This window comes from Lithobates pipiens, unplaced genomic scaffold (genome assembly GCF_037356315.1).
Source record: "Lithobates pipiens isolate NorthernLeopardFrog02 unplaced genomic scaffold, aLitPip1_a1.2 Scaffold_22, whole genome shotgun sequence".
Classification (NCBI taxonomy): domain Eukaryota; kingdom Metazoa; phylum Chordata; class Amphibia; order Anura; family Ranidae; genus Lithobates; species Lithobates pipiens.
In genome coordinates this window covers 185,498,417-185,512,602 of record NW_027507784.1, presented here as the reverse complement: position 1 = coordinate 185,512,602, position 14,186 = coordinate 185,498,417, and the positions used below count along the sequence as shown (strand labels likewise).

At 46.0% G+C, this 14,186-nt stretch overlaps 1 protein-coding gene across 1 annotated transcript in view; it reads left to right on the top strand.

Moving 5' to 3' along the window:
- The first annotated feature begins 1,353 nt into the window (after window positions 1-1,353).
- The window catches only part of DNAJB11 (DnaJ heat shock protein family (Hsp40) member B11), a 56,299-nt gene continuing 43,466 nt past the window's right edge, over window positions 1,354-14,186 (top strand). Inside the window, exons 1-2 of the mRNA XM_077448723.1 lie at window positions 1,354-1,611; window positions 10,695-10,851. Coding sequence (XP_077304849.1) covers window positions 1,538-1,611; window positions 10,695-10,851 — 231 coding nt within the window. The 5' untranslated portion in view covers window positions 1,354-1,537. The remainder of the gene's footprint in view (window positions 1,612-10,694; window positions 10,852-14,186) is intronic.

The following is a 14,186-nucleotide window of genomic DNA, read 5'->3' as shown; positions in this document are numbered from 1 at the left end:
TGAACACTTCCTATCTCTGGAAGGGGTGCTCTATCAGAATACCGCTACCCATCAGAACATGCAACATAAGTGACGTTGCAAACACAATTGCTTATTGCGCATGTGTTCCAACATGGCCGCTATTCGTTTGAATAGGCTTCCTAATCTGATAGAACATGAAAGCAGCAGCGGACATCTTCTTATGCCCATGGAAGTCTTTAATATCACACTTATATTAGCAGTAAACTCATCTTATATACTGAAATACATTATTATTATTATTATAATTATAGTACTATAGCATACCTCCCAACATTTTGAGATGGGAATGAGGGACACCACAAACGTATGTAGGCATAGGACACGCCCCCTGACACACTTAAAGGAGAATTAACCAAAAAAAAGGTTAATTAAATCCACAAGGGCTTTTTTTTGCCACTCCTATTCCTTTATATTGGATTTTAACATTTACTAATGCAGCCATTTAGAATTTAGATAAAAGGTTTAGCTCTGGGAAACACTTTTTGAAAGATAAAAAGTGCATTTTATATATAGAGATTTTTATATATAGAGATCAGACCAAAATGAGGGACAAATGATGGACAGAGGGACATTGCTCCAAATCAGGGACAGTCCCTCGAAATCAGGGACAGTTGGGGGGTATGCTATAGTATTATAGTAAATACAGCGCCAAGCCTGCAGGCAGAGGGTAAGTGACGGCAATCTTTGTACACAGTGCCAAACAGATTGGTTGAAATAGTCTATGTCAGTATATAAGCTGAGTTTACTGCTAAAATAAGTGTGAAATTGAAGACTTGCGTGGGTGTAAGAAGATGTCCGCTGCTGCCTTCATGTTCTGTCGGATTAGGAAACCTATGGAAACGCATAGCGGCCATGTTCGAACGCATGCGCAATAAAGCAATTTAGTTCACAACGTTACTTAGGTATTCTGATATAGAACACCCCTTCTGAGACAGGAAGTGTTCATACATAATATTAGCAGCAAACAGTAGGGGACAGAAAATCCCTACATTCTGAAAGCATATGTAACTTCCAAAAAGTTTCTAGCACACTGATAGCTGATGTATAAGCTCACTTGGAGCATTATCATTGATTTTTGTGTTTTCTGTTTGTAATAGAGCGTAGTGTTTGTTCCAGTCACGCTTTTACAAGAGCAGTCAACCACTTAGAGGGTTTTATAACCAACAATATGGCGCTGTTCCTGAACCGGCGACACATCTGGAAAGGAAATGCGGTGTTCACGCTCTGAGAGGCGATTGGTGGAGTAAGTGGGAACCGTAATTTGCCATGTCTTTGCATGTGGTTGGTCAGGCGATCCCGGAAATGAAATGGAAGCTTTGGTGATTGGCTGTCTGTCCCCCGGCTGAAGCTGACGTTGTGTTGTATGATTAGCTGTGCTTGTTTCAATACCTGTTGTATGGGAGATCCAGGTCTCTGTATAGACCGACGTGAGGCAAGTTGGGTCACAGTGTTGATGCGGTGACAGCCGAAGGACCCTGAGTATCTGTGTTCTGGTGACTGGCTTCATTCATCCACCATGAGGATCGGCTGCTTGTCATTGAGTAGCATCTGCCTGCTAGTCGTGTACATGCTGAGCGTGGTGTGTGCAGGGTAAGTCACTGATTGCAATTGTAAGGCGGAAATATGGAACAGCTTGTGTTTTTTTGTTATTAGATACACATCCCCATAGACAGAAGGTCGTGTTCCCAACAGAAGATGTAGATCATGTGAAATAATGGAATATAAATGGCTCTTATCTGCCTGTTAGAAGAATATAGAATGGGGTTGTTCTGTGAACCCCCCCCCCCCCCCTACTTTATTTTTGCCTGCCTGATGTAGAATTTCATCAGGTGTTGACACCTGGAAAACTTAATGCAATCCTGTCACCACACTAAACATTCCTGGGCAAACCTGTAAAAGAAGGTAAGTACTTACCTCTCCTTGTAACTATGGTGCCAAAAATTTTTCTGTTTATGAGAAATGAGGTCTGCTGGGAATGGTCCCCACCTCTTGTCACTACTGTCTCCTGTTATGACATAAAGGTCAGCATGACCCAGGAGATCCGCAGCCTCACAAATGTCAGCTTCCCAGCTTATGACTATTGCACTCTCAGCCTTACCCTAAGCAGAGATTTTCCAGCTTGCTGGACAATAAGCTAAGTGCCAATCGACTCAGTGTGATCATTGCTGTGGGTGGTTGAAGTGGGATGTCAGCACTCTAAGCCCTTGCGTCTGAAATGCTGGGGGCTGACCAGAGGAAATCCAACCACACTCCACCAACTCAGCAGGAAGTCACTTGCCAATGATGGCAGATCACGTCTCAACTTTATTAAAGCTGGACTAAGCACACTACAGCCACGCCTAAAGCTCACCATACACCTTTCTGTCTGATTGTACAATCTTTTTTAGATCTACCAACAACTATGTAGTGCAGGGGTCTGCCTGATTAGATGGGTTAGGTTTGTCCTTTATATTACATCGTTTTGTTAAATTTGATTGTAAGTTTTATGGTGACCCTAATGCCTGGTACACACATTGAGATTATTGGCCGAATGATCCTTTTATTTATTTTTGTCTTTTGCATGCTAGTCTCATATCGAACATAAATGAGGTTACTAAAGTTACGAAAATTCTCGTATGACAGAATAACAATTTGGAAGTGATGGCATGTATTGTATTGTATTTTCAGACGATAATTGTACTGATTTAAAAAAATAAAATTTTTGCGTGCTTGTCCCATCGGTTAAATCTGCATGAATTGTCGTGATCAGCTCTCAAACTGTGTACTAATGATCAGATTATCGTATGATTGAACAGACCGTTCAAGTGATGGCCGCCCTCCTTCTTTTTAAAATAAAGTAAAACAAATGTATTTTGTCAAATATAGACTACCACATAAAGCAGGCACACGGATTCCTGAGGTGTCGGGGTTCCAGCCATCAACCAGGGTGCTATAGTACACGTAAGCAAGGCACCCTGAGGGTAAAGGGTGGCCACCCCTGCGGTGGAAAGGCTGATCTCCAGCTATAATCTGTATTTCATTCTTCTATTGGTCCAGTTCAGCACAATGTAAGTATACATATCTCATACCTGAGGGGCCTCTGGGGAAGCACACAATCACCGTATAAGTTAGGGCCACTACAGTGATGGCCATGATTTTCCCTCTGCACACTGGCTACAGGGGGGTCCCTTGGCACTGCCACTATTCATAGAACACCTTCTATATTTTATTACAAGGCATTCTCAGATTGGTTACGATGGAAAGGGGTAGCGTTATCATGATTTTCACTATGCCCAATCAGAGGACACCTTGTATTACCTGGAAAGAAAAAGCAGGACATTCTAAGAATGGCAGCAGTTCTGGGTTAGCGACCCCCTGTGGTCAGTGTGCAGAGGGGAAGCCACTCCCACAGAACACCAGCATAACCTGGAGGATTATGGCTTCCTCTGTAATAGTGTGGACCCCCAAAGAAATTTTCAGCTTCCCCAGTGGTCCATCAGGTTTGAGATATGCATACTTGCATTGTGCCAAGCTGGATCAATGTAACTATGCAATCCAAATACTTTCTGGAGTTCAGCTTCAATATTTTGGTTACCTGGATATATATGATATAAATCCCCTTACATGGACATGTTCTGACATCTAAACACTTGAAGTCCTGGGCTGACTAAAGCAGCCTATACATTCATCCTTTTGTTAAAAAAAAAAAATGATCCGATCCACATCAGATGTGTGGATAGGGGAATCCTCCCACCATGCCATTGTGTTCTGATGGTGGGGCGACCTCCTGCCATCAGAATACAATGATAGCCAGCAGCACTGATCAATCAGGAATAACTTGACAGGCTGGTTGTACAGAAGTCGATCGGTAGACCTACTTCTGTACAACTGGCGTACCTATACATAGATCAAAATTTTGATCCATATATGGTCCTAACATCTATCCTCACTATAATTTTTAAAAAGGTGTTTGTTTAGGACAGATGTCAACACAGTGCCACACATTGTCAGTCACAGAAATAAGTCGAGACTCTCTGTGTCTGCAGTGATGGGGTGCTGCACTGACATCCAATCTCTCAGATGAATAGAGCTCCGCTGACAGTTATAGGCTTCATATACACTGAACCTTTAGTCCCTGTATAGGAGATCCCAGAGTTTTTGTGGGAACGCAGTACACAGGTGCACCATACAGTCCCACTTGCGGCAGCCTGTAAAGGTCTATAAGAGGCTGAAAGCTGCTGCAGCCGGACAATGCACCAAACGGCGCTGACATTTAGGGCAGTATGCGCTCAGGAACGAATTCCGGAACACATGGAGTCTGCCTTCCCAGCATGTGTCCCTGAGCTTATGCAACCCTAAACATTAGTAACACCCCGTGCACTGCACTGTCCAATGGCAGCAGCTTTCAGCCTCAAATAGCCTTTTGCAGGCTGTCAACAGTGGTGCTGGATGGTGCATCTGTGCCTTCTGCCAACTTAAAAGTGCCGTGATCTCATACCCTGGAGCTAAACGTCCAGTGAGGTCTAAGATGGCTTTAAAGTGTGTGTGTGTGTGTGTGTGGGGAAGTGTTTGCTTACTACTTGGCATGTGCAATGAAATGTGAATGTTGTTTAACCTGCTGAATCACTAATATAATGATAGTAAGTTTGAAGCCGTGATGTGGAATGCAGAACAGCTCTAGAGTCACACTTCCCAGTGTCCCCATTGCAGTGTGAGGTTCATGTTCATGTGTAAGGCTTGATTCACACCCATGCATTTTTAGTGCTTTGTAGATTTGCACTACAGTCCATTTAACATGGTTTCCTATGGAACATGTTCTTTACAGCAAATCTGCAAATGCCAAAAGCGCAAAAAATGCATAGGTGTGAATCCAGCCTTAGTAACCATTTCAGTCCTTGTGTGTTTTCATTTTCCTCACGTACACAGGACCTGGTCACAAGCGTCAATCCATGTCTACCAAGTAGACCGTAATCATTTCTCACTTTCTGCTTTGCAGAGCATTGGTGGAATTAAGTTACTACTTAATGAAGCTTACCTAAATTGATCATGAAGGATAAGAGCCCATTAAAACAAGCCACTACCCTACAGATAAACGTGGGTTTTATATAGATGTTTAACATTGACATGACAATCCCTTTTTTTTTTATTTATTATAAATCATTGTATCTTATAACCAAAAATATATTGCAGTGTAATTTTATCTATATTTTATTTATTTTTTAATTAAATGGGCCCCAGGAGCTTTATACCATAATATAATATGCCCAGGATATTGGAATATTACAGCAGACTTGTCTGTCTAAAGATGCGCTTCCTTCTGCCAGTCTTCCTTCCGGATTTGGACGCATGAATGGCCGGGCTGAGATGATGTCATACTCGTGCATGAGTACCGGAGTCATATCATCATGGCATAGGGGGGTGCCGTAATTTTATACTAAGCTGTACATGCTTGGCTTAGTGCACATTACTTCTGTCATAAAAAAAAACCCTACCTGTCAGTGTTTTTGAAAAAAAAAAAATTTCTGAGTTCAATTCTTTAAAAACTGTATTTAGCAGCATTGTTGTCATACTGGCAAAAATATGCTTAGAAAGACCTCCGTTATGGCATATCTCATTTGTTTGGAATTAAGCATGCGGACCATAAGGTAGAATTACGCAATGTAGTACTAGTAAAACACCACTGTAGTTAGTGGTATTAAACCCAAAAACAAAAATGTAATATATTGCAGTATATCAAGTCTTGGATGTGGTGGCCCTTAAGTTTCTTATTTGAGGCGTTTTTCCTTTCTTTTTCTGGTGGTCCATTCAGTAAGTCTCTTGTTTTTCAACTCCTTTAACCACTTGCTTACTGGGCACTTAAACCCCCCTCAGTCCCAGACCAATTTTCAGCTTTCAGCGCTGATGCACTTTGAGTGACAATTACGCGGTCATACAACACTGTACCCAAATGAAATTTTTATCATTTTTTTCCCACAAATAGAGCTTTCTTTTGGTGGTATTTAGTTACAGCTCGGAGTTTTATTTTTTGCTAAACAAACAAAAAAAGATGCAAAAAAAAAAAAAAAAAATCATGTTTTAATAGTTTGTTATAAAATTTTGCAAACGGGTCATTTTTCTCCTTCATTGAAGTGCGCTGATTAGGCGGCACTGATGGGCTGCATTGGTGGGCACTGATGGGCTGCATTGGTGGGCACTGATGGGCTGCATTGGTGGGCACTGATGGGCTGCATTGGTGGGCACTGGTGGGCTGCATTGGTGGGCACTGGTGGGCTGCATTGGTGGGCACTGGTGGGCTGCATTGGTGGGCACTGGTGGGCTGCATTGGTGGGCACTGGTGGGCTGCATTGGTGGGCACTGGTGGGCTGCATTGGTGGGCACTGGTGGGCTGCATTGGTGGGCACTGATGGGCTGCATTGGTGGGCACTGATGGGCTGCATTGGTGGGCACTGATGGGCTGCATTGGTGGGCACTGATGGGCTGCATTGGTGGGCACTGATGGGCTGCATTGGTGGGCACTGATGGGCTGCATTGGTGGGCACTGATGGGCTGCATTGGTGGGCACTGATGGGCTGCATTGGTGGGCACTGATGGGCTGCATTGGTGGGCACTGATGGGCTGCATTGGTGGGCACTGATGGGCTGCACCGGTGGGCACTAATAGGCTGCACCGGTGGGCACTAATAGGCATAGTTAAGGCGGCACTAATAGGCACAGATAAGGCGGCACTGATGGGCAAAGATGGGCACAGATAAGATGGGCACAGATAAGATGGCACGGATAAGTGGCACGGATAAGTGGCACGGATGGGTGGCACGGATGGGCACTGATAGGTACCACAGATAGATGGGACTGATGGGCACTGATAGGTGGCACTGATAGGTGGCACTGCTGGGCACAGATGGGCGGCACTGCTGGGCACTGATGGGCGGCACTGGGGTGCAGCACCTTTGAGGCAGATTGGGTGGCACTGGGGGTGGCACTGGGGGTGGCACTGTGGGTGGCACTATGGGCACTGACGGGGGGCACTTTTGCGTTTATTTTATTTCAGGATGGCACTGCGGGAGGCAGGTGGGCACAGGCAGGTGGCAGGTGGTCCCTTGTATTGATGGCCGTTATCGGGACTGATGTCCCGATCACGGCCGCCGGCGATCGGCTTTTTTTTTCTCTCCTCGCGCTGTCAGCGCGAGGAGGAATAATAGCCGATTACCGGCTCCGTTCTATCACATGATCAGCTGTCATTGGCTGACAGCTGATCACGTGATAAGGGGTCGGGATCGACCCCCTTACACGGATCGGTGATCAGGCGAGTCTCACGGACTCGCCGATCACAGAGCGCGCCGCGCGCGCCCCTCAGGGGGCGCGCAGGCCGCTCGTAACCGGGACCACGTCAATAGACGTAGTCCCGGAAATGTAGGTCCGCGCTAATGCCGTCATTTGGCAATAGCGCGGATCTGTAGTGGTTAACAGACCAAGCTGGCCAGCAAAAGTGACAGTTGCATGACTAAAAGCTGCTCATTGTATGTAAAGCCTTAAACCCCAAAGTGTGTGTGTGTGTGTGGGGGGGGGGGGGGGGTAGAGAGAGACTGTTGCTGTAACTGCTTAACCACTTCCCGTCCGCCTTATGTACATATACGTCGGCCGATTGGCAGCCCTGCAAAAAACGTAAAAAGAAGTACAGGTACATCGGTTCCTTTTAGAGGTTTAACAGGTGCCCGCCTGCTGCATGGCGGAGGGCCCGATGTGCGTGGCTGGCGGTCGCGATGACTGCCGGCCACCCATGATTGTGGGCATGAGAGACAGAATGGGGATTTGTGTGTGTAAATGCACGAATCGCAGTTCTGCCAGGAGAGGAGAGACAGGTTGTGTGTTCCTATTAGGGACAGAGATATGTCTTTCTCCTAGTCGCTCCCATCCCCACACAGTTAGAACACACACTGAGGGAACACATTTAACCCCTTGATCGCCCCCTAGTGTTAACCTGTTTCCTGCGGTGATGTTTATACAGTATTCAGTGGCTATTTTTAGCTCTGCTCGCTGTATAAATGTCAATGGTCCCAAACAAGTGTCAGAAGTGTCCGATCTGTATACCACAATGTCGCAGTCCCAATAAAGATCGCTGCTATTACTAGTAAAAAAAAAAATGCCATAAATCTATCCTATATTTTATAGACTCTATAACTTTTGCGCAAACCAATCAATATATGTTGTGTCTCCTCTGTCCTACCCCCCCCCCCCCCCCCCTTGCCTGTCTGCTTGTGCCATTGAAGGCATAACTGCAATAAAATCATCTTATCCCCATTATGTACCATAATGACGAGTGTGGCAGCACAGTGGTGTAGTGGGTAGCAGTAAAAAGGGTCACTGGTTTGAATCCCAACCACGACACTACCTTCCTGGAGTTTGCATGTTCTCCCTGTGCCTGCGTGGGTTTCCTTCGAGTACTCCAGTTTCCTCCCACACTCCAAAGACATGCTGGTAGGTTAATTGGCTTCTGTCCAAAATCGGCCCTAGTATATGAATGTGAGTTGGGGACCTTGGATTGTGGGCAATGTATGTGTGGATCGCTGGGTAAGTTGACGGCGCTATATGGGTACCTTTTTAAATAAAATAATATAATAGATAAGCATCTTAATGAGACACCATGTACAGGGATAGGGACAATTGTAGACACTCGCTCAAGTTGAACTGGATGGACTGGTGTCCTAACTATGTAACTATGTGTGCCTGTGTAATGTAAAAAATCTGCCTATCTGTACCTATATGAGCGTGGCTCCCGGAGCTCAGCTGATTGTCGGCTCTCTCTCTCCTCTCCCTTCCTCCTCCCTGGCTGATGTCAGCAGGAGTGCTTGGCCCCATCCACTGGAACTGTGAGCCAAGGAATTGGCGGAGCGCTGGGAGCCGCTACAGATCAGATTTTTTATTTTTTTATTTTTATTTTTTTACATAACATAGACACAGGGACAATTGTTGGTGGACCCCTTTCATACCAGGGCGTTTTGCAGGCGCTATAACATTCGAAATAGCGCCTGCAATCCGCCCTAAAAAAGCTGCACCATTGTTTGTAGTGTGAAAGCCTAAGGGCTTTCACACTACAGCGGTGCGCTGGCAGGATGTCGGGGAAAAGTGCTACCAGCAGCGTCTTTGGAGCGATGTGTTTACCGCTGCTCCCCATTGAAATCAATGGTGCAGTGCTGTTTTAACCCTTTCTCGGCTGCTAGTGGGGGGTAAAAACGCTCCGCTAGCGGCCGAAATGCGCCGCAAATCCGGTGGTAAAGCGCCGCTAAAAATAGCGACAATTTACCGCCCTCCCTATGGGCGGTGTGGTGTGAAAGGGGTCTTATGGTACAGAGGGGATAAGACTGTTTTATTGCAGTGGGTTAACAACCAGTTTAAATCCTGCTAGATAACTTCAGGCTATCTCATTTTGCAGGTATAGCAAGGTATAGTGTAAAGCATTAAAAATAAGTGTCTATACTGTTTAAAATCCAGTAATACACGGTCTTACCCTACTTTGCACATGCTCAGTTGATCTCCATGTATAGGTATTTCCGAGTTTGTAGAGGCCGATCTGCTTTCAGTCCTAAAGTGGAATTAAACCCCCCCTATCCTTTATAGCCAAGGAAGCTGCTTCTGTTTAATTTGTAACTGCCATGGTGCTACACATGTGATCAGTTATGACACCAGCCATTTGATGTTTTGGTTGAGGACACAAGCAAATGTGACAACTGCCAATCCCAGCATTCCAGGAATGCAGTTGTTTGAAACCAATAAATTGATGAGTTTAGTTCCACTTTATGATTTAGCTCTGGGCTTCAGCAAAATGGCAGCCTCTGGCAAGAAGTAACGGGAGCAATGCTGGAGGCAATTTACAGCACACACTAATTTTGGTAGCATAATTTATTAATGTGTGTTCCTTGAAACCCTGTCACTCTTCCAGTGGTGACAGGGCTTCACCCGTCTTCCTTTTTTGGGTTTGTGGATTTCGGCTGTGTGAGTGTCCGGAGCCGCAAAGTCATTCCCACACATGTATGCAGGAGTCTCCGTTTACGGCACAGGACTGTGGTCCGGGTGGATGCTTTTAGAGCGTATGTGTCTGTGAGATCACTAGCTGCTTGTGCTAAACAGCGCCTTATTAAAGTAAAAATTGCACTTTTTAATCAGTCTTTATATGAGCAGTCATCTTGGTCCTATAAGTAAAATATACCTTGGGGTTAATATTTATGGGCTACATAACAGATTGGGGGGAGCTTGCATTTGAAGTCACTCTGAAATCCAGTTTGAGGAAAGTTTGACACGCATACATATATCTTTTTTTTTTTTTTTTTTTTTTTGGGGGGGGGGGATTTAGATTTGGTCCCTTTCCCTCACTTCCTGTGTTGATCACCAACTGTTACCTTTGACAGGAAGTGAGGGCAAATCTCATCAGTCTATCCCTTTCTCCTCCCACTGTATGCAAAACCAGGTTTTGCTTAGAGTTTTAGTTTAACATTGTATATATGAGACTGCATATAACCCCCTTCCTTCCCTTTTTTTTTTTTTTTTTTTTTTTTTTTTATTATTATTTTTTTAAATGTCATTTGAGCTAGCATTAAACATTTCCAGTTTCTTTTAATGAAATGTGTCCTTAACTAGTTTGTCTCTATGATATGACTTTAAAGTGAATGCCGCTCCTTTTTTTTTTTTTTTTTATTGTAGACGTGATTTCTATAAAATTCTGGGTGTATCACGAACTGCTAGTATAAAGGAGATAAAGAAGGCCTATCGCAAGCTAGCTTTGCAGTTGCATCCAGATAGAAATCCAGATGACCCCCAAGCACAAGACAAATTTCAAGACTTAGGTGCTGCTTATGAGGTTAGTATTACATGTGTTACCTGACCATACATCTTATTGTGTATTTGCCTTGGAGCTCTTTTTTTATTTATTTTTTATTATTAAACACGATTTATATAGCGCCAACAGTTTACGCTGCGCTTTACAATGTATAGGGGGGACAACACAATTACAGTACAGTTCAATACAAAAGGTACAGGAGGGCTCTGAGCTTACATTCTAAAGGGAGGCGTTGGTACAAAAGGTAATAGTTGCAGAGAATGATTTGATGGGGGTGGCTCAGGGACAGTTGTTAGGTGGGTGTGGGATAGGCTTCCCTGAATAAATGTGTTTTCAGGTATCTCCTAAAGGTGGACAGGGTAGGGGCTGATTGGACATACTGGGGCAGGGAGTTCCAGAGGATGGGAGAGCTTCTGGAGAAGTCTTGAAGGCGAGCATGGGAGGAGGTAACAAGGGAGCTAGAGAGCAGGAGGTCCTGGGAGGAGCGGAGGGGATGATGTGGTTGGGGGCGATGTTGTGAATGGCCTTGTATTTTGTGGTTAGCATTTTGAATTTTACACAGTGGGGTAGGGGCAGCCAGTGAAAGGATTGGCAGAGAGGAGCAGCATTCATGGAACAGTTATGCCGCGTACACACATCAGACTATCCGGTGGACTTAGTCTGGCGGTCAAACCAAACAAGCGGACCTGCCCACACACAACTGGACTTTTCCGGCAGACTAGGTCCACCGGACTAAGGCGGGAGTCTGCCGTACTTTTGAAATTAACTTACTTACCCACACATGGAGGAAAGTCCGTTAATTTTGAACGCGGCTCCAGGTAGCCGGGACTAGCGACAACATTGACCCGTCACTGGCCCCGTCACGTGGTATGGACTTAAAAGGGAAGCCCTACTCTGAAAGAACGGTGTGGGGGTCCCCCCCCATGTCCATATTAGACCCTTATCCAAGCACGCAGACCGGTCGGTCAGGAAAGGGGGTGGGGACAAGCGAGCACCCCCCCTCCTGAGCCGTACCAGGCAGCGTGCCCCCCCCACCCCAAAGCACCTTGTCCCCATGTTGATGAGGACAAGGGCCTCTTCCTGACAACCCTGGCTGTTGGTTGTCGGGGTCTGCGGGCGGGGGGGCTTATCGGAATCCGGGAGCCCCTTTTAATAAGGGGGGCCCCAGATACCGGCCCCCCCACCCTATGTGAATGAGTATTGGGGTACAATGTCCCCCTACCCATTCACCTGGCGGAAAAAAAAAAAAAGTAAATAAAACACAACACAAGGTTTCAAAATAATTTATTGCACAGCTCTGGGGGTCTTCTTCCGTCTTGGGGGTGTCTTCCCGCCGGACTCCTCCGCTATCTTCTGCTAGCTCTTTTACTAGCGGAGGAGCCCGGCTTTCTTCTTCGTCGCCACTCGGGGGTCTTCTTCTGACTTCGTGGGTCTTGTCCCCCTCTTCGGTTCTTCTTGCCGGTCCTCCGCTTTCTTCCTTTAGCTCTTTTACTAGCGGTGGCCCGGTCTTCTGTCACCGCCTCTTTTTCCGACTTTGGGGGTCTTGTCCCCCTCTTCGGTTCTTCTTGCCGGGCCTCCGCTCCTTTTTTCCAGCTCTTTTATTAGCAGTGGCCCAGTCTTCTGTCGTCGCCGCCGCCTTCTCTTGTCTTCTTTTTTTTCTCTTCTTCCTTGAGATGTTGACTCGACGCTCTCTCTGGCCGAAATGACAGGGACGCGGTGTACAGCGACTTATATAGGGACAATGGGTGGGGTCTCCAGGTGATGTCCAGCCCCTTATGATGTCACAGTCCCAGCATCATTTTATTAAAGGGGGCTTCCGGATTCCGATAAGCCCCCCCCCCCCCCCCGCCTGCAGACCCCGACAACCAACGGCCAGGGAAGAGGCCCTTGTCCTCATCAGCATGGGGACAAGGTGTTTTGGGGTGGGGGGCCGCAGGGCCCCCCCTTCCCCAAAGCACCCCCCCCATGTTGAGGGCACGCAGCCTGGTACGGCTGACCGGCCGGGCTGCGTGCTCGGATAAGGGTCTAATATGGACTTTGGGGGGGACCCCCACGCCGTTTTTTCGGCGTAGGGCTTCCCCTTTAAGTGCATACCACGTGACGGGGCCAGCAACTTGTCCATCTCGCCCATGGAGGCGGCGACATTGAAATCCTTCGCTAGTCCCATCTACCTGGAGCCACGTTCAAAATTAACTGACTTTTCTCCGTGTGCGGGAAAGTCCATTCATTTCAAAAGTCTGGCAGACTAGCACACAGACGCCCGAATTGTAGTCCGGCGGACAATTTTTGAGTCCAAACTACTTTCTAAGTCCGCCAGACTTTTGGGGGAAAAAAAGTCAGCCGGATCCCACACACGGGCGGATTGTCTGGCGGATAGTCTGATCGTGTGTATGCGGCATTAGTGAGGTGTATTAATCTAGCAGCAGAATTCATAATAGACCGAAGGGGGGATAGCCTGCTTAAGGGTAGGCCATTAAGGAGAGAGTTGCAGTAGTCAAGGCGGGAAATAATCAAGGTAATAATCAAGGAGTGTCCCTTGTTTTATTTCCACCAGGGACTCTATTTGCATGGAATTTGCATTTGATTGCTGTGTTTGTGTGGATTTCCTCCCACAGCCTAAAATATACTGAAAGACTAGTTGGTGCCTGACCATTTTGGCCTCGCCATGTATGTGTGTGACTTTAAATATGGTTGTAATTATACATTCTAAAATTCATCTGTGCTAAGAAATAATATAAAATAAAATGTTTTTCTGGTTTGCATTACTTTTTTTATTTTTTTATGTCGTCAGCTTGATTTGCATTTTTAGTCGTTTTGTATCCCACAGATATGGTAGCAGAAAATCTGATCATCTGACAAGCCTGTCGATTTGAGTTATGTTAATTATTTTACTGTTAATCACAGGAATAAGGGTAGACATTATGTTCATGGGGAAAAAATATATTTTCATTTGTGTTTTTGGGTGGTATGGCAGTCAATTGACATACAGGGCTCTCCAAACTTTCTTAAAGAGGTGTTCTGCCTGCGGGAAAAATAAGAAAAGTCAGCAGCTACAAATGCTTTTTTAATATATGGACATTTGCCTGTTCAGGAAGCCCGCAATGCCGGCACCCCAGCCGATCTTCTGAGTGGCAGTCGGGTGCTGCCACTGCCATCTCCACTAAGGGAAAGTGAAGCCTTTTGGCTTGACAGGAGTGGAGGAGGAGGGATGTAAGCAGCAACCGTGGTCCAGACAGGGCCAACACAGTCCTCGGTCGCCGCTTCACCTCCCACTATGCGACCATGCTTGTCTCTCTGCTCTCATTGTATCAGCAATTCAGGGGCCGGGAGGAGCTGGAGATTTGCACAGAGAGCAG